This window comes from Gossypium hirsutum, chromosome A10 (assembly GCF_007990345.1).
Source record: "Gossypium hirsutum isolate 1008001.06 chromosome A10, Gossypium_hirsutum_v2.1, whole genome shotgun sequence".
Taxonomy (NCBI): domain Eukaryota; kingdom Viridiplantae; phylum Streptophyta; class Magnoliopsida; order Malvales; family Malvaceae; genus Gossypium; species Gossypium hirsutum.
This window is the reverse complement of record NC_053433.1, coordinates 80238943-80262116: the sequence shown is the minus strand read 5'-3', so window position 1 is coordinate 80262116 and position 23174 is coordinate 80238943. Positions and strand designations below refer to the sequence as shown.

The 23174-nt window shown below is 30.5% G+C and overlaps 3 protein-coding genes across 5 annotated transcripts; all 3 read left to right on the top strand.

The window, feature by feature from the left end:
* Positions 1 to 3714: 3714 nt before the first annotated feature.
* LOC107896910 (uncharacterized) lies at positions 3715 to 9185 on the top strand. Its single transcript, XM_016822211.2, has 7 exons — positions 3715 to 4363; positions 4787 to 4886; positions 5163 to 5228; positions 5790 to 5904; positions 6540 to 6622; positions 8146 to 8207; positions 8601 to 9185. Exons 1-7 carry the CDS (start codon positions 4182 to 4184, stop codon positions 8710 to 8712), a joined length of 720 nt encoding a protein of 239 aa, XP_016677700.1. The 5' UTR covers positions 3715 to 4181; the 3' UTR covers positions 8713 to 9185.
* A 4650-nt stretch (positions 9186 to 13835) lies between these two features.
* LOC107896911 (uncharacterized) lies at positions 13836 to 18636 on the top strand. 3 transcript variants are annotated; one of them, XM_016822212.2, is made up of 11 exons: positions 13836 to 14341; positions 15123 to 15232; positions 15999 to 16102; positions 16178 to 16374; positions 16504 to 16785; positions 16885 to 16943; positions 17028 to 17064; positions 17151 to 17222; positions 17338 to 17488; positions 17619 to 17762; positions 17882 to 18636. In XM_016822212.2, exons 2-11 carry the CDS (start codon positions 15130 to 15132, stop codon positions 18287 to 18289), a joined length of 1557 nt encoding a protein of 518 aa, XP_016677701.1. In that variant the 5' UTR covers positions 13836 to 14341; positions 15123 to 15129; the 3' UTR covers positions 18290 to 18636. The 3 variants fall into 3 exon arrangements, with proteins under 3 accessions (XP_016677701.1, XP_016677702.1, XP_040934800.1); XM_016822213.2 differs by lacking the exon at positions 13836 to 14341 and adding an exon at positions 14616 to 14773; XM_041078866.1 differs by lacking the exon at positions 13836 to 14341 and adding an exon at positions 14792 to 14837.
* Positions 18637 to 21064: 2428 nt separating this feature from the next.
* Positions 21065 to 22617, top strand: LOC107896012 (probable plastidic glucose transporter 2). Its single transcript, XM_016821178.2, has 3 exons — positions 21065 to 21458; positions 21982 to 22096; positions 22279 to 22617. Coding segments are annotated over exons 1-3 (315 nt in total). The 5' UTR covers positions 21065 to 21456; the 3' UTR covers positions 22477 to 22617.
* The last annotated feature ends 557 nt before the right edge of the window (positions 22618 to 23174 follow it).

The window sequence follows — 23174 nt, the reverse complement described above, 5'->3', positions numbered from 1 at the left end:
TCCGACCCCAACCATATCGCTTTAGCAAACGAGCATTAAAGAAAGAGATGATCCAGAGAATTACACACGGGGCAAGATTTATCCAAGTTTGGGTCTCTTTTATCAATAAATGGCTGGTTGGAAGAAGTGGAAGTGTTTGAGTATTTGAATACAGTTCAAATTTATTGGGAGGGTTTTACTTGAACGAATTTGAACTCTTTTCCTCTCTTGGCAGCCCATTATTAGTAAACCTATCTAAAAGTTGGGCCTTGGACAATATATTTTCATATTAGATTATTAGTAGGCCTATCTAAAAGTTGGGCTTTGGACAAGGTATTTTCATATTGGATTATTAGTAAACTTATCTAAAAGTTGGGCCTTGAACAAGATATTTTCATATTAGGGTTGGCTGCAAGTTGATACCTCAAGTATATCATTTATTTATATTTAGTTATAAATATTAGGATAGTTTTTTGATATGTTAAACTTTCTGTTATAGTAAATTAGGATGTTGGGTTGGTTCAGCTTGGCCCAGTTTGGGATTGGAGTAAATTTTTGAAAATTTTCTTACCAGATATCATTTAGAATGTTTGTTTTATGCTTCATAAAAATTAATGTTTTTCAAGACTACTTATTAGATGAATAAATTTTACTTTATTCAATTAATGGTATCAGTTGCTATAATTTTAGTAAAATTTTAATTTAGTATTTTTTTTATATAATGTTTACTTTAAACATGTTTGAATCAACATCTTCCTAAATGTTACAGTCATAACAACATCAATTGATATAAAACTCAATAGACAATAAATTCAATACTTGAATTTTCATTTCATCATACACGAGTTGTTTTTGCATTTTGTTTTAAAAAAAAAAACTGATGTCACAATAAACAATCAATATTTCAGGAACATCTCTAGCTCTATTAATTAATCGATTAAATTTCATAATACATTCATCATAACAACATTTATAAATTAATTAATTTTTATATTTTGGACTTCTATAATGTATTGGGCTGATATCTAATATATTTGACCTATCTATATTAGGTGATTTAGGTCTATAATATATTACTACTAATTTCAATTAACAGGTTAATTACGCAGTTTTATATCGAAGTAATTGATAATTAAAATTTTCAAAAACTTTTAACGAATCCTCTTTGATCAGTTAATTTGAATAGAACCAAAGAAAGCACACCCCTAGCTATGGCCATCAAACGACTTCAACCACCAAAAACAATAGATCTGGTGTGGAGGGTCCAAAACCCAATGAGATTCAACTAGGCGGCAACAACATTTTCTCCGCACACTAAAGGCCAATGGAGGAAGTGGTTCCTTTCCCCCTGAATACAATGATTGGAAGCCAAAGAAAAGGAAAAGGGTCGAAAATTGAAATTATTGTGCCGAGGGAGGAGAAGAAGAGAAGTCGGATCATGACAGCTAACACAAAGGCCGAATCACATTGTTGATGGTGAATAAAGGGAACTTTTCTCTTAAACTAAGAGAAAATGCCCTAGACAGATATGACAGAATAGTTTACTTTTAACCATTTTGATCGGTGGGAAAATCAAATGTATATTTTGATTAGAGGTGACAATTAGTCGGGTTTGGGTGGGTTATTTTGGGTTTGAGTTTTTTCGAGTTCTGATTTTTTTAGGTTTAAATTTTTTTAAGTTCATATCTTTTTGCGTTTAGGTTTAATTTTAGTTTGTTTTACTACTGCTAATACCCCGTAGGTTGAGGAGCAAAAGGAGGAATCACCTCGATGAGGGGCTCAAGTTTGATTAGCTAGTTGGTGAGACAATAGCTTACCAAGGCGATGATCAGTAGTTGGTCCGAGAGGATGATCAGCCACATTGGGACTGAGACATGACCCAGACTCCTACAGGAGGCAGCAGTGAGAATTTTTTGCAATGGGCGAAAGCTTGGCGGAGCAATGCCGCGTGGAGGTAAAAGGCCCATGGGTTGTGAACTTCTTTTCCCGAAAAAGAAGCAATGATGGTATTTGGGAAATAAGCATCGGCTAACTCTGTGCCAGCAGCCATGATAATACAAAGGATGCAAGCGTTATCTAGAATGATTGGGCGTAAAGCGTTTGTAGGTGGCTTCAATGTAACATAATTTAAATGTTTACATCGCCATATAGGTTATTACTTTGTTATATTTTAAGTAAACTTTTATTGTAATATAATTTTTTAATTAAAATTAAAATTTGTTATTGTTACTTTTTACATAAAAATTGTATAAAATTATTTATTTTATAAAATCAATTATGTCAAATAAATTCATTATAAAAATATGACATGGTATGAGTTAATTATATTGTAAAATATTTAATTAGGTGAACTTGATTATTAAATAATACATTATAATTTATATTATTATTCACTATGAAATAAGAAACTTTTAACAAATGAAATGAGTTTATTTGCATAATGGAAAGATTTTATGTTTTAAAAAAAATATAACTTGATATTCTATTTTTATTAGTAAAGGCATTATCATTTTAGTTCATATAAAATCTTGAAAAGATATAATACTAAATAATAAAATATAATAATTAAGTAAAAATATATATTACTTAAAATTATAAAATACATTATACTCTCATGTATTAATATTTAATCACATAAATTATGTTTTTTAAGTATAAAAACTTAAAATTAAACTTTTGTTTGAGTTTAAAAATTATTTGCCCCAACTGATAAAAGTTTAAACCATACTTTATTATTATTATTATTATTATTATTATAACTTTTGGTTTTTATAATTTCTCTACTTATTTTAAAATAAATAATGAATTAAATTATCTAATATAAATTTATTCCAAAAATCAAAAGCTAAATTCAATGAAAAATAATTAAAGAAAAAAACTTGAAAATTAGGTATTAATACCATAGAGATTTTGGTGTTTGTATAATAGTAGTTGTTAGGATAATTCACATCACCGATCCAAAGCTCGAATGAATTTTGGCCGGATTACAATAAGCTCGCAGGACATGCTTGCTTTCCCGCGAGGTTATATGTACATGTGTTTAATTTAAAGAAAGATACATGTCAATATAGATGAGGCGTATCTATCAAGTTATATAAATAAACAATACATATACTACTAGTTGAAGAATATAAAGAAAAACATTTAAAAGTAGTAATGTTATTTTTCTGAAAAATTAATTAAGAAAAAGATTTGAATAAAAGTAATAATTGAAGGTTGTATAAAAATGTTGGAAGTAGGGGTTGGGTTATTAAGTTGAGCACCTCCAATTGGGAATCTGACAACTACGGTATGGAACCTCATTTTCTATGTCATTTCCCAATCCCTGCTTTGTGGAGACTCGAAAGTGCTCTTTCCTAATTTATATATTTATTTTTTAAAATATTTTTAATTAGTAATTGTTACCTCAACTTCAACATGTAAATATAATAAACAAAATATCAAGATATTGAAAAATCTGAACTCAATCAACACCCGTTTCATTTCCCTAATAAACAATCAACTTTTACTACACATTTTATTACATAAGGGTTTTAGTTTTCATTAACAGTAGTAATGTTTTCATTAAAAGGTATTAGTATTGTTATTACAAATGATTGTTGTAGTATTAGTGAATATTTTCCATTTTCTATAAAAACTCACTCCTTATTGGAAGCTTGAAAAAGGGCAAGATTGTCATTTAATAAAAGATAATATATTTCCCCTCAAATTCCGGTAATACAAAGAATGGAACTCGCAAATAATAATTTTAAAAATCTAAAAAACACAAGTTAATTCCGGTAATACTTTTAGAGTTTTTTTTTTTTTTTTTTTAACTTCAAATCAACACAGATTCCCATTTCCCAAATTGATTTTGATTGATTTTTCCACTTCCTTGTACTTTATCCATCCCATCTTCAATTTCCCTTTCTTATACAATTCTAACTAAAACCACAATTACAGCTCCCTTCACTCTAATCTAATCATACCCCTACTCTTTTCCTTCTCCATCTTTGAATTTTTCTCTCTTCGTTTTCGCAATTCCTTACCAATCTGGGTTTTGCTTCTTTTCTGGCGGGAACTCTTCAGCTGGCTGGATGGAACCAACTTTCACTTAAAACATTTCTTTTTCTTTTAAATAAAAAATTCCTTTTGTGTTTCCATTATATTCTGTAGGAACCAAAGAAAGGTGTGAAAATCGGAAACTTTTTATTTTAAAATTGATGGCGAACCCACCGGGGAACCATCAACAAGAAGCGAATCAAGCGTCATCTTTTAATGGAGCTCACTTGAACAACGGGAATCCTGTACCAGAGACCTCAGGTTCGGGTATGAAGCATAACCCTGGTATTTCCTTGGATTGGACCTTGGAAGAGCAAGCTATCCTCGACGACGGCTTAAAAAAGTGAGTCTTCTTTGCTCTTTTGGTTGCATGGGATTTTGGGGTTTTGGTGAAATTCTATTTTTGTGAAATTTCAATTTATAGTTCTAGAAATGTGAACTTTGTTGTTGTGTCATTCTTGATTGAATTTATCGTTTCTTTGAACTGGTTGGGAGTGTTTAAATTTATAAAATGGAAGGGAATGGAATAGTTCAGCAGCTAATACGCATGGTTACAACTTCCTTGTAAGAGTTTTGATGGGGATTGAGGTCTTTTGAATGTCGGAAATCTCTGTCGGTTGTTCTGGATAATCCAATTGATTTTTTTCCACATTTTACCGAATGAGCTGGTTATTAGCCTAATTTATTTTTAGCTTTCTTCCCTTTGTTGGGATTGGGAGGATTCAAGTTCTAATTCTGATTCTCTTTGTGTGGCATCTCCTTGCAGATATGCGTCAGAGCCAAGCATAATTCGTTATGCAAAAATCGCCCTGCAGTTACAAAATAAGACAGTCCGGGATGTGGCTTTGCGGTGCAGATGGATGACGGTAAGCGTTACTGTTCTCAAAAGTTGATCTAAACTCATCACTTAACTGTTTGCCTGAGTTCTAGAATATATAGACTCATATATGTAGAACATATTTCTCAAGTGGCTTAAAATGCTGCTGCAACGAGGCAAGCTGTAATCATTGGAGTCAATTTATATTTTGCTGGCTTGATTCCATAATTCTACTCTGTGTTTTATATATAGAGTATATGTGTTTGTGTGTGCGCCTGCATGCACATGTGTGATAAGAGAACAATCCGATTTATGCTTTATGCAGAAAAAGGAAAATAGCAAGAGAAGGAAGGAAGAACATAATATAGCCAGGAAAAGTAAAGACAAAAAGGTGAGATTTATGGTTTTCTTTCTTCTGTGTGCTAAACTGTAATTATATCTGTTTTCTTTACTCCTATGAGCATGCTCAGTTGTTTAACTCTTAGAACGCAAGATATTAGATATCCTTTAAAGGTAAAATATTCTCCCTGTGATACTGACTCGCAGAGAGCATATCTTTATTTAATTTTCTATTTCCTCTTTCACACGGGCACATCTGGAGAGACGTGAATGACTGCTTCCATTCACAACGGAAACCTCTCTTGTATATGAAAGGTAGTGGAGCAGGGCTCATTGAGCATAGGGAGGTCATTGAGTTGAACATAGTATTTTATATTTTTGTGGTACAGATGTTAGATGGAGATATTTTTTTGATGAATATGTTAGATGGAGATTTAATTGATCTTTAGACTTGTAATATATTAGATTCAAGCAAAATAATTTCTTTCAAAGTTGCCAATTCATGATAATATTTTGTTGACATAATAATAAATAGGGAAATATTTGTAGTTTATGATTTATGACTGTTTTGTGGACCAAAAGATGCTTAGGAATAGCTTTGATTTGTTTTCAGGAAAGAGTTGCTGATCCCACGGCAAAGCCTACTCAGTTTGCAGCTCGACCTAGTCTTCCTCCTTATGCACCCCCAATGATTCCTATGGACTATGATGATGGTATTCCATACAGGGGTGGGTGTTATCTTTGACTATTTTTAAGTTGCTCTTAGTAGTTCAAAGTTTAGAGATGTGCTCTATTGGTTTAGATTTGATCTTTGAATCATTTTGATGCTTTCTTGGGGTTTTTTATTTACTTGATCCCTGCTATGCATATTGTTCTGATTTTAGATGTTCATAGCCTAAGCTATCTGTCAATGCTTTTGTAATTTATGTTGACAAAAGACGTCGAAACTTTGAAGGATTTGGACAGTGGGGGTGAAGCATTATTTCTGCCTTTTTCCTAGCCTGTGGGGCTTTAGTTGGCAGGTCTTATTTGATTCCCGTTTTATGTTCTGTTATGAGCTTTGTTAAACTACCAATTTCTAATAAAGACAAGAAAGTGAGAAAAGTGAAGAGGAAAATTTGATGTTCTTCCATAGATACATTTTTTGTCACAGAATGCAAGTAACAGAAGAAAGGGTCCAAGTCATGGCTAAAAATAGTCTATAAGAGAAGTAAGAAGTAGCCGTAATTTTTTATTGTATATGTTCTCTTCTTGATCATTGCAACAAATAAAGCTTGAATTTAGATTTATGGTGCTTGATTAAAATATTTTATGATGTTAAAATTGGAAATTTAATGGAAAGCTGCTTTATGCTATTTTACAGCTATTGGTGGGGTGACAGGAGAACTTCTAGAGCAGAATGCTCATGCCTTCAATCAAATATCTGCAAATCTTGCAGCTTTTCAGGTGAACTACCGATGTTATGAGTAGATTGTTTTATGTTATCCTTCTATATTTTTGGTGAAAATGATTGGTATTGAGAGGTCCCTTAACCCTATCTTTGGGACATCTTGATTTCTCACTTCTATGAAGTCTGGTATAAAGTATTTTACTAAAGCACATTAGAAGGAAAAAAATCATCTCTGTTACATACTCTTCCCTGCATATGAAAGCACTCAGAAAGCAGTGCTGGAAAAAGAACTATTTGGTTGGATTCAACCTGGCTCAGTCTTCTACCTATGACTTCTCATTGTTGTCCAACTTTCGTAAGATTAGACGAAATTGAAAGGAGTGCATGATTTCTATTTGGCTAATACAAGTGTCTTGACTGATTCATTTATTTGTTCAACCAGTTTGTGCTTCTGATGTATTTAAATAAAAGCTTTCGTAATTCTACAGTGAATGGGTCTGCATCATTATTTTCAAATATTTATGTTATTATTTAAACTCTGAGTCAATCGGACTCCAATTCAGTTAGAGAAATTATTAAAATGTTATTCCTTAATTAAAATAAATTATATTATTTGGAGGTATTTTGGTCTTTTTATTTTTAAAAAATAATAATAAGTTTACATGTGGTGGGATTTTAATATTATATTTACATTTTAATTGTATTATGCATACTTTATTGCTTCAATGAATTGTATATCTATACTTAAAATAAACCCTTGACTAGGGAAATATAAAAAAATTGCATGTGGCAGGATATAAACTCGTGTCTTTACATTAATATGTTCATTTACCACTAAATTAAAATTTTATTTTAATATATTGTTTATATTTTAATTTTATTATGCATACTTTATTAATTGCATCAGTTGTATATTTATATTTATTATTATTTAAGCTTTTGAATGAGTTGGTGTCACGAGTCAATTGGAAACCAGCTCGATTAGAGAAATTATAGAATTGTCTTTTAGTAATTAAAATAAGTTATATTATTTGAGGGTGTTTTAGTTTTTTTATTTTAAAACTAATAAAGAATTTGCATGTGGTTGGGTTTAAACAAATGCTATTTACATTAACAAAGCATTAATTTTACCACTAAACTAAATCTTTATTTTAATATAATATTAACATTTTAATTTTATTATGCATACTTCATTATCTCTATTGATTATATATATTAATAATGTTGTTGATTGAGCTGGTGTCACAAGTCAACTCTATAATAACTCAAGATTAATAACAACATCATGATAAACAATTATAGTGTATTTAGTATTCTTAATATGATTTATGTGTTTAAATTTTATTTTACTTCCAATTAAAGTTTTTATTTTATTTCAATATCTTACATATTTCATGTGTTCTAAATACGTACGTAGCTTCTTCATATGATAGAATTTAGATATTTGTGTATAGCCATTATTTAAAAAGTATCTTCATTTAATATCAGCTGTGAGTAGGAGTTTGATATAAAAGTGAACAGCATTTTGTCTGATTGCTTGCTTCAGCTTTATGGGATTCTTGTTTTTATCTATTTTCAGATACAGGAAAATATTGGTCTTCTCTGCCAAACTCGTGACAACATTCTCAAAATCATGAACGAGTAAGTTTCGGCTTTCTATAAATGTTACTTGCTTTCTCTTGTCACATGATCTGCTAAACACTCCATTTACTTGATTAAAATATAATCCAGTTGCTTGAATTGTTATTCAGAAACTTCACTTTGGCAGTTTGCTTGATCATATTCATGCCCCATTTCCCAAATCCGAATAGAATTGTACTTGCTGCTACCGTCTTATTGTTCACTTTCAAACTTTTAATGAAACAATTAAAGGTGGTTATATGAACCAAGATATTTAAATACATATAAATTATGAATTTTCTAACGAATCTACTCCTGTTAATTATGCTATTGAATTTTTCTCATTGCTTGGTTAGCATTATGGATTCCCAAACTTGGTTATCATATCATACAAGTGATATATATATATTGCAGGTTGAATGACATACCAGATATAATGAAGCAGATGCAAGTACTTCCAGTGAAACTGAACGACGAGCTAGCTAACACAATACTTCCCCCATCATCCCATCCCATGCTTTCATGATGCTCTGCCTCCTGCTTAGTTTCCGATAAACGAGCAGGGGGTTGTGGTTGAGAAAATAACCGCCGATAAGGTCGACCCTCATTCCATTAAATTTTAAGAATAAACTGTGTTCCCCTCCCTTTTCTTGCATGTGGAAGGCTTAGTATTTTCTTACTTTTGCTTTTGTACTCTCTATAGTTTGTTTGTTAGTTCATGCAGGAGAAGGTGATTTAGGTTGCATTGGGGGGGGGGGGGGAGGGGTTATATTACATACAGAAGTAGAGTTCAAATCTTATATTTTATTTCTCTCCGTTTGTATAGTTTTTTTTTCTTTTCTATTTTGAAGTTTACAAGTGAATTTTTAAGAGGTTGACATTTATTTTAAATTTATTTTTTAATAACCACTTAAATTAACATTGTACAAATGTATTATTTACAATTATTAGAATTTTATTTTATTTTTGCAATTAAAAAGATTTGATTTCGGTGAGTCTTTCTAACTTCCTAACTACTGTATAATGATAATTTGATTCAGTAATTCATGTATGTTTCTTTTTCAAAAGTCATTTTCGTCATGCAAAAATTGTTTGCGATATCCTCACTTAAATTTTAAGATATTTTCATTTTAGTTACCTAAGACGGTTAATTGTACATTTCATATCATGTTTATACATTTATTTTGATCACTCAATTTTTAGATTGTTTTCAATTTGGTTGTTGAATTTTTTTTAAAGTCTTGATGTTGGTAAAAAAGATTTACAGATTAAAATTAAAAAATTGTGGAAACTAAAATAAAACAATGAACTAAAAATTTTCAAATTGTACTTGTCTATTCCATTGTAGAGAATTTTAATTTTTTTTAGTTTTTAGTTTTGAAATTTTAAATTTTAAAAAATCAAAATCAATTAAAAATTTGTTGAAATATTTTTATCTCTTGATAAAGTCAAGCAATTTGTTACCATAATATTAAAATTAATTTTATTTTTAAGTTTTAAAATTTTATTCTATGTTTCAAATTATCCTTAACAAAATCAATTCAAAATACTCCTATTTAATAATTATTTATGAAATTTTATTTTATTTTGATTTTATAATCTCAAATCTTCGGCAAAAAAAAAATTCTTGCAATTAACTAAATTAATTACTTGTTTTTCGTTTAGGTAAAGAAGTGATGAAAATAATTTTTGGTATTGTTGATTGGCATGGAAGATGAAATTAATTAATTAAATTAATTGCAATGATTTCTTTGTTTTTTTTTCTTTTTTTAAGGGTGAAATCTTTGCTTTTAGTTAAGTAGGGATGACCCATGATCATGTAATCAAAAGAAATTTGGATCTCATAAATAATTATTAAAATTGAGTTACTTGATTTGATTTAATATGAAAACATAAAATTTAAAATTTAAAATCAAAATTTTGGAAGGAGATGAAATTAATTAATTTTAATATTAAAATAACAAATTGACTGAAACTATTAAAGGATAAAAAAATTTCACCAAATTATTTAATTGATTTTGATGTTTTAAAATTTAAAATTTTAATATCTACGAAAAAGAAGAACTTTTGGCAAAAGAATAAACAAGTACAAGACAAATCTTTAATACATTATTTTAGTTATTATCTTTTTTTTATTAACAAAAATATTTTATTAATAATTAAAATAAAAATGTAAACATAATATGGCGAATTAACTGTGGTTAAAAAAAAACTTTTGGAATTAAAATGTAAAATTGATTAAAAGGATTTGGTGTTGGAGATATTGTTTTCCATTGGCAGTCGGTTTTGAATGACGTTATCCTTATGCAATGATGTCAAAGGGCAGCCGTTTGATTTAAAATAAAAAAAATTTGACCGTAGTTAGTAAATACTGAATTTCCTTCCTTCAATCAATGTCTACATATGAATTATACGTTTTAGAAAAATGGGACCCACGTGTGGATGTTTATGTCTATGCAAATCACTTAAAAATGGAATATGATCTTAAACAACTTGAAGGCCGAAAGTGATTTTCACGCCTCCATTTCTACGTTAAAGTCACTTGAATTTTATATTTTAGCTTTTTAAGAAGATAATTTTGTTTGAATACAATTAAATATAATAAATAGGGGAAAGATACACTATTAATATTTTAATAATCATTTAATTAATTACTATATTTATATTTTCTAAATTCAAAGTAATACTAGCATTTTTATTATTTTACTATGTATATATACTAACATAATCTCAAAAATATGTGAAAAGTAAGTATAATATATATATTGTTGATATAATGATACAACAGGGAGAGGTTGCCATGAAGGTCGGTTCACTCAATCAAGATAAAGAGTCAGAGTTGATAAAGACTGAAGGTAAGGAGAGTGCTAAGGCTGAGAGTTGGGAGTTGAAGATATGCTAACAGAGTATTGGCTTGATATTTAAGAGGAGTCCCTCCTTTTTTCATCGTTCCAGGATGTATTTATAGGTGAAGGTCCGTGATTACGGAACACGTATTGGACTTGTCATTTAGTCATCATTATGAAACACATGAGGTAGATGTTTTTGATGAGACAAAGATGTATGTGATGGGATAGATCTTGTCATTTATTCTGACTTGATGGTATGAGGCAAGTGAACCCATATGATGGTTGATGACCAATAACTTTATGTTCTTAATGAAAGCTTAGGGACTTGGACGACGGATGATTTACACTTGTTTAGATGGTCGTTCCAATTTACTGTCAATTGACTTATTATTTGAAAACTTTTCTAGCTTGTCACATTCCTCGTGTGAATAGGAATATAAGATATATTAAGAAGGATTGATCATGTATAATCGGAAAAAAGAGGGATTCTAGTTGTAAGATATCTAATGAAACCGTCGCTAGAATTGAGATCTCATTCAAAGAGAAAAATATCAAATATTTGGAGTTTCTTTTTGTATATTATATGGATGATTCGATCCGTAAGGACCATTATTGAGAATTGTTTGATCGTCTTTCTCCGAGTAAGAGGCAAAACATAATCAACTTGAACTCAGGATAGCTATTTGAAATCTTAGTGAAAGACTGGATTTGTTGTCTCATGTTTGCTTTTCGTGAAAAAAAAATCAATTGAAATGGAGGATTTCTTCAAACAAAAAGGAGCTGGGTCAACTATTCAATCAAATGATATTGAGCATGTTTCCCATCTCTTCTCGAAAGGCAAGTGGGTTATTTCTTTGCAAAATTATGCTCAATTTCATATGTGGCAATTCCGCCAAGATCTCTTCGTTAGTTGTGGGAAGAATCCACATGAATCGAATTTTTTGAGGAATATATCGAGAGAGAATTGGAGTTGGTTAGACAATATGTATGGTTTGATAAATAAGGAAACAAAGGTGGATTTAAGGAGGATATATTATAATTAATATTTGCTTTAATTTGAGGCATGACTATACATGATATAAAAATAATATAGAAACAAAGGAGAGTGGCAACGTGATTATAAAGTAAAAGATGTGAAACGAATTTTCATCCTTGTTCACGAACAAGACTAGTGATGTGTTTTTTTCAATCATAGAGGAAGGAGAAACAGCTTACGGTATTGGTAGAGTTCCCTCTACGAAGGTGTGGTGAGTCATAATCATAGTTAAAAATGAACATCAGGAGCATCTCAAAACTACTTACTTTGGCTAGAGTTATCTGAGTTACCTAACTACCTCCCATCTAAACAAGTGCCTTTGAATGTATTTCAACTTTAATGGCGGTTTACATATTACAGTGAAGTCTGAATTGAAGACATGCTTTTTACACTATTAGGCATATGTCTTTATCTTTTCTTTTATACACCACTTTTCAAACAACTCAACTTCACCACACCAACATTTTAAATTAATTATTAATTTAGTATTTATGTTATTAGTAAGGTTTAATTCTGCTTTCAGTCCATGTGTTCTACACATAATTAATATTTAGTTTTTTTTTTAAATCTCACAAATTTACTTCTTTTTTTCTATTGATTTAATAAGGTTAAAATATATATATATGAAAAAGCTTTCAAATTACTATGTTTAAACAAGTTCTTATACTTATTTTGTAGTTAAATAAACCCCTAATCTATTTTTTTCCTTTTAAGACTCTTAGAAATTATATATATATATATGTATATATGTTATTTTTACACATGTCATAAGTTTATTAGTTACAAAGATTTATTTACTAAACACTCAAAAGTATGGGATTAAAATTCTTTTAATCCACTAAAAAACAGCTATATATATATATTAAAACTCTTTCTTTGAAATTTTTTCATACCCAATAGTTTGTTTTAACTAAGAAAAAAAATTCAAACTCATTTACCTGAATTAATTAAACAAGCAAGCTTAAAACAACAAAGGTGTATTTTTTGACAATATTTAAAATTAATTTATTTCAATATGAATCTTAGATGGAAAAGGTCTAAAAAGATAATAATTAATAATTAAAATACTAGTATTTTGCATGGGAATTCAAACTTTTTTTGGTTGAAAAATATGAATTTCATTAAAACTTAAAAAGCAGTTATTTTTTAGATTAATTCCATATATTTGAGTGCTTAATTAAGGAATTTTTGTACATGTGTTAAAATAAAAGTAAAAGACAAAATTTCCCTAAATTAAAATCAGGAGAAAAAATTAATAGATTAAGAGTTTATTTAATTACAAAATAAGTATAAGGGCATGTTTAAACATAGCATAGTAGTTTGAACTTTTTTGATATGTTAATCATTTAATATTTGAAATCTAATTGATACCACTATTAAATCACTTCCGACATTTATAAAAATAAAAGAAAATTGCTCATATGACCAATTATTATATGTGAAAGTAAATAAGAAAATACAAATGTTGAATATGAGGTTGTAAGAATTTTCAAATTTAAATTTAAATTGTAAAATTCTTCAACACTGTTACATAAAACTAAAGTCTTTTGCTCGCATGGCCCCCATGTGACATTCAATTAGCAACACGAACAATAACAAAATTAAATATTGAAATTATTAATGAATATAAGTTTGGGAATTTAAATATAAGTAAAATTTATAAAAGGAGATATTTAATTGAAGAAAAAAGGGACCAATTGGGGGGGGGGGCAATAAAGGCTAAGAAGTTAGATAAATTAATAAGCCATCGTTTTAGATTGAGATATGGACTTTGGTGCACCCGCATACGTTTTCTTTTCAAAAAGGAGAAAAGGAATTGCAGACGAATGACCACAATCTTGACGGAAAGGCAACCATTTTGACCATTTAATAATAAACTAAACTTGGTTTTTTCTTGACTTTGGCAAAAGACACAGACAAACCAAATTGTTTTGGTTAATATCAGTTCCATTTATTTATATATTTGGTACACCCGAGGAGGAGTTGTTTCAGAAGTGGGTTCAGTAATAAAGAACCTTCAAACTCCATGTTTTATTGGAGATTTTAATCAAGCTGTCTCATCTGACTTTGGGATATCTCTGTTCTTGAAGCTTACAAAATCTGCAGAATCATTGATGACCTCATTCTAGAAGAGTCCAAGACTGGGCAAGTTGTGTGTCAAACCAGAAGATTGAATTTTGAAGACTTCCAAATCATAAGCACCCATTCAAGCATTTATAGCAGAAAATTGTTGTTAAGGAGAGCTTTGAAGATTCATCATATTAACTTCTGTAAGTACTTTGAATGAAGTTTTAGCTTTTCTTTTGCCATTGTTACAAGTTGCAGATTGGTATTTGAAACTGCAACTTCAAGTTTCCATCGTATCTTCTAAACCAATCTTCTGTTTTACTGATTCTTTGATGTTAATTCAACTCTTTTACTAAAGGGAGAGTGCAGAGTCTAGAATTGTTCTTTGCTTGCTCATAAGTCATTGCTTTTACAAAAGTTTTGCATACACTTTATTAGTCTTATACATAACATGACGATGTATCATCATATATTAACCCATTTTTATAAATGAGAAAAGATATCTTTCTCTTTTCACACTTAAACTAGATGCCCTTTTTTGCTTTTCTTTTGCCAATACCTTGTTATTAAGTGCTTCAAGTTCCCTAGTTTTCAAACTAAACCTCAATGCTCCTTGCTATAAATCTTTGAAAAAGGTTATCATGTACCTTCTTGCTAGTTTCCATTTCTCTTTTCTAATATCTAATATTGCACTCTATGGTAGATAATTCTAGTCATCAATTTTGAAATTTAAACTCAAAATTTTCAAAAACAAGTCTTGTTATTAGGAACTTAATTTCAAGTGTTTTAGCTGTGCTTTAAACTTATCTGAAGGGTTTAGTTCATAGTTCCCTAGAATTTGGTTCATAAGTCATATTGACTTAATGGGTTAGTTAACATACCAAAAAAATTGGTTCGTTCCAGTTTGGTAGAAAAAAACAATGGCATTAAATTCTTGGATCAAATTTCCAGTCTAAATTCATAACATGTTTGCTTGTTTGACAGGTTGAAAATGGGCTTCACAAATGGCACAAGATTAATGGTGCCTTTATCGTTGATGGTGCTGATTTTAGCGTTAAATTTCGTAGAAATTGGTGGTAGTGCTTCTTCTCCAGGTCAGGCCTAATTAACTGACTTCTCTAATTTCCTTTTAAATTTCATCATATACAACTCAGTCACTCACTATAAACGGATGCAAACTTTAAACTTTTTTGGCATTGTGGTTTTTTAATTTCATCATCTCTTGTGTTATACTATCTGTTGTATAAAAATGCATAATCATTAATTTAATCCTCAATCTTTATATCATTTTTTAATTTAGCTCTTATTTTTTAGTTAAATTAGGCTAATAATTTTTCACAGAGTGAAACTGCTTTTTCTAAATGAAAATGTTGACTACAATATTAATTTTTTAATAATGTTGGCCTATGTCACTTCAATAAATAAATAAAAATTTAAAAAATTTAATATATATAAATAGTTCATAAAAATTTTAAAAAAAATAGCACAAAGTTTACTGTGTTTAAAAATTTAACGTTTTAGTCAGTATTTACATTTAAAAAAACAATTCAATTTCTTTTTTGAAATATTAGATGGTCAAATTTGACTCTTTTAAAGATATTGAGGGTCAAATTTAACTAAAAAAATTAAATTAAATTGACAAAATATATAGATATTAAAGACTAAAATTATGATTATGCCTAAAAAAAAACATATTTGATACAAGCCCAAAAATTTATAAGGGCCTGGTCTTTGTTATATAAGAAGTTTGTTAAGCTGAAGCAGTTAAATAATTGTTTAATATTTATCATAAATTTAAAATGAAAATAAATCTATAATTTTTTTTAATTTTTTTGTTGTTGTTGTTTTATTTTTAATTAGATACAAATTCAAGCAATGAAGATGATACAGTAAGAGTGGATCCATTGGACAATTTCAACAAGTATAGAGGAGGATTTGATATCACTAACAAGCATTATTGGAGTGTAATTCTCTATACCAACCTCCCTTACAATTTCACTTTATTACATTAAATTTTTTATTTATTTTATTTTTTGCAGTCAGTTGTATTTACAGGGATCTATGGATATGCAATCGGACTCTTATGGCTTTTATGTGGAATATTGTGCGGCAGCTATCTCTTGGCAACTACTTACTGTTGCAAAAGAAACAGAAAACCCGACACAAAATCTGTCTGTCACAAGCAATGTTACTTATGGCCTATTCTCCTAGCCATAATCTTCACAATCCTGGCAGTGTAAGCTCTTCAACTCTCCAAAATGTTCATCACTTTGATTGAATAATGTCATGTTTTTCTAGCTTCAAAGATTGAAACCAATTCTGGGTTTTGTTTCCACCATTGATGAAAGCATTGTTTTTTCTTCAGAGCTGCTTCAGGTTTAGTTCTTGGAGGGACCGTTAGGTTCCATTCTGAAGCAAAAACAGTGGTGGACATTATTATTAGAACAGCAAATGAGGCATCAGACACTATATACAACACTACGGGCGCCATGAAAGAAATGAGGGATAGCTTGGGTGACACTAATGGAACTGGTGAGGCTTCTAGTTTTCTTACAACTACATCTCGGAGATTGGATGTTGAAGCTGACGATATTGCAAGACAGGCTAGAAAAAACAGACGAATGATCGATAGGGGTCTCCAGATAGTGTAATAAATCTCTCTCAAACTTCCCCGACATCTTTGCATTTTTTTTTACTCAGACTCGAATGTTGATTATTGACCCTTTGTATCTATTTGTTCTTACAGGTTTATAGTAACCACAGTGACTATTTCCTTGAATCTGGTAGCAGTTATTGCTTTGTCTGGTATGTTCACCAATATTTTTGTATCTATGTATTTACTCATGCCATTGTTCTTCTGAAAGTTGAATTTTTTTTTCCCTTCTGCAGTGACTGGAATTCTGAGAATTCGACGACCACTTTACTGGTAAGAAACTTAAGCATTCATGAATTTAACTCAATTTGTTGTGAATCACTCTGAGCTGAAGATTTTCATTTTTGATCAATTTTCAGGCTAATTGGATTATGTTGGATCTTGACAATTCTATGCTGGTTGTTCTTTGGGATATATTTCGTGTTGGAAAAGTGAGTTCAAGTTTTACTTTGATCTGATTTCCTCAATCTATATGTTATTTTTTCTCGAGTTTTTCCAGGTTGGAATTGAATTGAAAAACTCAAAAGGTAAATGTTTGAATTACAGTTTTTCAGGTGATACATGTACAGCTCTGGAAAATTTCCAAGAAAATCCATACAACAATACTTTGAGTTCGATTCTTCCTTGTGATGAGTTGCTGTCTGCAGAATCAGTCCTGTCTGATGTTAGTGCTGGAATTTATAACCTTGTTAATGCGGTAATTCAATGTCTTTTGTTCTTTTTAGTTCATATGTTAGCTGACTTGACACCAAATAACTTAAACTCCGAATAAAAAAAATGGTCCGAACCCAAATCCATGGAACAATTTAACTGACTTATGATTTCAGGTGAATGCGAACATAACGGAGCTGCGAGCAACAACATATCCGAATCTTGCTCATGTTTGCAACCCTTTCACCGCACCACCGGCATATACATATCAGCCAAATAACTGCCCCGCTAATACGATCAGGATCGGCGACATACCAAAGGTATGCAAAATCCAACATGTTCATTTCCTAGTCTCAGGTTCCATTTGTTGTTCTTATATGTTACTCTTTTCGAGTTCTCATGTGATAAACATCTGTAACGGATTTGCATGACTATGTAGATATTGGAAGTATTTACATGTTCGGATGCCAACAATGGAAGCTGTGGAGAGGGACAATTCATATCCAGCAACGATTACAAAACAGTGGAGGCTTACACAAGTTCAGTTCAAAACCTGCTAAATGTATATCCAGGCATGGAAAATCTAGTCCAATGCCAGTCCGTGAAGGACGCATTTTCCGAGATCCTCGGCCACCACTGCAAGCCGTGGAAGCGAGCCGCCCGCATGGCGTGGGGGGCAATGGTGTTTCTCTCAATCATCATGGTAATTTTGGTTCTCATATGGACGGCGCAAGCTCACCATGATCGACGACTTCATTCCTCAGACATTTCAACCAAACCCCAATCTCAAACAATGGATTCATTGGGATTAGAAGCAGTGAAAATCAAACATCATGATTCAGTTTAAAAGAAAAAAAAGAAATGCAGATTTGAAGATTGTTACTTTGGAAGACAAAGCCGGCAGCAGCTTCCAAGAAACACTAGTTTTGTACAGGTGAGAGAGATACAACAAAATTAATTAAATTGAAATAAAGATAGATAGAGATAAATTATCAGAAATAGGTAAAGGAAAATAGAATACAGGGACCATTTTTTATGGTCTTAGATTGAAGTTTAGATTTTTTATTTATTTATAATATTACAAGAATTACAGTTTTTTGCTTCTTTAATTTGATAGTCAAATCTGGGGATCAACCCCTTAAATATAATGTAATATTTACTCGTTGACCTATAAAAAGAACATTTATTCATCTATATTTCTGGGTCAGTATCCTCAATTTTTATTTTATATAGGTTTAAAGAATAATACTTTCCTAACCATATTCAAAGCATCATATGAGTCCAAACAAACAATACTGAATAAACTTTCCTTAAAGTGGTGCATCGTCAAGTTTCAAGGAACACTTAATGAGAATAAAGAGTTCCAATTGTTGTTGAGTTTAAACAATAAATGAAAAAACAATGAGAGTTGCTAATAGTAGCCAGCTGCCAGACTTCACAAGTAAAGCGACATCTCAAAAAAGAGCCCCAAATCCTCAAGTTGGCCGCAGTGAACACAGTCAGTTGGCAAGTTAATCCTTTTATTTAACAAGGTCGCCTTATAAGGAGCAAAACATCGTAAGCAACGAGGGGTATCGAGCTGCCCTACAAACGCGCGCAAGGACCATCCATGCTACCATGAAAAATGCTCGTAAAGGATTTAATCGCAAGTTTATAGCTAGAGCTCACCTTATACTGGCCACTCATATCAAAATGCCATATCTGACTCTATGGTTGCTGACTAAAACAAATTCGCATGCTCAGAATCCACTGAGCATCACAAGAAGTTAAAATTTGTCATGACTATATTTATTGATTTTTTAGAATTTGAATTAAAATTATAAATTTTGTAAATATTAAAGGCTAACGTTATTATTGGACCAATAAAAAAAATCATGTCAACACTTTCGTCAAATTTCAAATGGCTGTTAATATTGGATGACTAAAAAAATTTATTTTCGAATAGTTTAGTGACTAAAATAAAAATACGAGCAATATTTTAGTAACCATTTCTATGCTTTCCCTCAATTATTTTCATTGAAAATGTTGCCGTCATAGACGAGAAATTCTTTAAATTAAAAATTAAAGATTTTTCAAAATACATCATTTTAAAAAATGTTAATGTTTATAACTATTTTGTTTAGAAAATTATTTTTCAGAATTATTGAACGAGAGAAAATAAATTCGGAAAAAAAATGAAGAAAGATATTGAAATTTGTGAAAAGTGACAAAGTAGATATAGATAGAAAAGAAATACATTGACCAATGAATAAGATTTTACTTTAAAACACTATAATGATCAAATAAAGGTATTTTTATTTTTATTTCTAAAAACAGGGTTATTTATCTAAATAAACATACAGAAAGCCAATCCAACCCTTAATTTCAACTCTCTTCTAATTGTCTCTTACATTTTTTTTTCGAAATCTCTTTTACCTTTTATTATACAAATAGTATGGGCAAAAAATTAAATTGAAATTTTTTGTAATGAAAGATATTGTAACATCATCTGTCTTTTTAAATTTAAAAACAAAATATTGTACACGAAATTATCATAAATAAATATGTTTTATTATCAGAATGATACAATATCTTTCACCCAAAAAAATTTTAAAGCCACCAAAATTTAATAATAAGTTATGAGTTTACATCACACTATTAATTCAAAATGTTTGGGTGGGTGTGTCTTGTAATTATCAGATTTCAGTATCGCAACATCAAAGTCAGTTGGCGATGTCACGATGAGAATCTTCCCAACGTTGCGACGTGGCGACGTGTTTCCCACATAATCGGGTTTCTTCTCTCAGTTAAACCCTGCTATCTTTTCTAGTTAAATTCTGATTACTTTAGAGATATTTTAGTATGATTAGACTTCTAATCTTAGCCTCTTTAAAGGGACCTTATATCCCTGTTTTGAGAGACAAATTTATAGGCAATTAAAGATGTAGTACTATAGAGCTTTTCTTTTGGGGACGACAAGAAGTAGTTGCAGATGAGTTTTGTTGAGAGTTTTCGTAGTAACTATGAAGAGAATTTTGTACCCCTTTTGAGAGAACTCTATGAGAGTTAGGGTTTTGTTTTCGGGATTGCTTTATGAGAGTTAAAACTTTGTTTTTGGGGTTTGGGTTTATACATTTAGTACATTTAGGTTTATTTTCTCTATATTGTGCTCTCGTTTTTTACTCATTTGGTGAAAAGCCGAAACCTCCTTTGCCTGTGATTTTTATCTTCCTCGGAGGAGTTTTCCAAGTAAAATTTGTGTTCGATCTTCTCTACCTTTTCTATTTCGTTGTTTATACGGGTCGATCCCCAATAGTTAGCATTATTTAAATGAAAAAATTACTAACTTTAATTGGAGTAAAACAAAAATTTAACAATATTATAAGGGATTTCCTAGCCAATTTTGAGTAAAAATGATATTGTATCATGGGGAAAGGAGTGTATGAAACAGTTATGCCACGTCATTCATGTCCCTTCCCAATCAAGTAATGACATGTCAGCTAATTTTTACATGTCATTTACACCTCATTTAATTAGATTTTTTAATCATCATTTAATGACATATCTCATTTACACCTTATTTAATTAGACTTTTTAATCACAAATCCCTAAAACCCCAATTAAAAATTACTCAACCCCAATAAAAATTCTATCTTTCCTAATAAAAATTCTATCTTCACGTCTCTGCCCTGCTGCCCTGCTGCTATTATTTTTTTTGGCAACTGCTTTGTTGCTTCACGTCTCTGCTCTGTTGTTATTTTTTTCCAGCAACTACTTTGCTGCTTCAATTACTCTACTTCACATCTCTGCCCTACTGTTATTTTTTTTCCAGCAACTGCTTTGCTGCTGATTTGCTTTGGTTTCTATATTCTCTAATAAAAATTCTATCTTCACGTCTTTGCCCTGCTGCTATTAATTTTTTTCGGCAACTGCTTTACTGCTTCACGTCTCTGCCCTACTGTTATTTTTTTCCAGCAACTGCTTCACAACTGATTTGCTTTGGTTTTTCGGCGTGGCTGCTGCAATTTATTTTACATGTGAGTTTTTTTTTCTATTATGCTAAAATAGATAGGAGAGCAAGAAAGTCAATGCTAGTTCCTAATAATTAAATGAATAGTTTAAACTATTCTTGAGCAGAAAACAAAGATCTAATCTTTAGGCAGCTTTTCATGTAATACAATATAATTAAATAGTTTTAGATAAAATTAGTGAATTCTAGCATTATGCTCAATTGGATCAACATGTTAGGTTATTTTGTATAAGTTGGAAATATTGGTTGTAAGTTTATTGTGTTTGGGTTCTCGAACTTGAGATCCTGACCATTGGAATAAGCAACAACCTAGAAGTGGAATTGATGGCTTGAAAATGATGAAAAGATTACCAATATATCTAATATTAGTCGTTGCTATATCTGTTCACTATCAACCACTGAGGCGGAACTTTTAGTAATTGATCATGCTATTCATTGTGGAAAACTATAAATTGCCTACGACAAATGTCAGCATTGATTGCTGGAAGGTAATAGAGATTTGACTTTTTGATATGGATTACAACATGCAGGTTTGTCTTAACATTTGCACTGGGAGCTAGTCCTGGTCTAGGTCTCTTCTTACCTGAAAGTTTCCCAAATCGAATCTGCGCAAAAGCTATGGCATTCTGTATGTCAATGCACTGGGTAATTTTCTCCTCTTTTCTTTTTCTCTTTCTCTTCCATATCATTTTTCCGAAGAGATTGTGACAGCTTTCGCAGCTCTGCAAGCTAGGATATGAAATTATTAGGAAACAAAATAGAAATAGAGAATCTTATTACTATCTTCTGATGTTCTTTTTCTTGGTTACTTTTACATTACTCTTCAGGTAATCAATTTCTTCGTTGGTTTGCTCTTCTTGTGCTTGCTAGAGCAACTCGGTCCACAGCTCTTATACTCGATTTTTGCCAGCATTTGCATGATGGAAGAATTTGGCAATAAAGTCACCAAACTCCAGCAAACTCCAGCAAGGAACCAAACTCCAGCAAGGAGCAACAAAATGCTACAGCTAAGCAAGTGCCTGTAATAACTATTACTCTGCCTTTGTTCTCTTCAAGTTTCTGGTGATGTTTCAATGAAATTGCAGGTTCTAGAAAGGCAACCTTCAAAAACAAACTGTTGTAATGTTTATCATTGTGATTCAATTTACAAACAAATTACGTGTTGATATTGTGCATATTTAGTTGAGCTTCGATTTTGGCTATTCTGTTCAGCAATCGATTTAATATAGCAACTAATTGGTTATTGTGGATGTTTCACTTGCTCAGCGATAAATTTGTGCGGATTTTAAGTTGATTGAGATGAGGTTCAAGGTTAAATCTCTATATTTGTAAATCTTTCCTCCTTTCCTCATTACAATTTACTTATTCAATTGTATAAAAAAAATTAATTGGTTATTGTCGAAGTAACATGATCTTTGTTTAGATAACCGATTGAAAATAGAACAAATAATCTAAAATTAATATTTTAAATGATTTATAAGGGCCTTTGGTAATCCAACATACAAAACAAATAATAGAATAAAAAATACATTGAATTACCAAAACAATATACTTACAAAAATATTAATTGAACTTATTCCATATTAAATAATAACTAAAACAAAATAAAAGATAACACTATAAAAACCATATAATAGTATTATTCTCAAAACATTATAAAAGAATTACAAATAATAATAAAATTGAAGTCTTTCTCATGAATTATCATCAGTCTTTTTGAGAT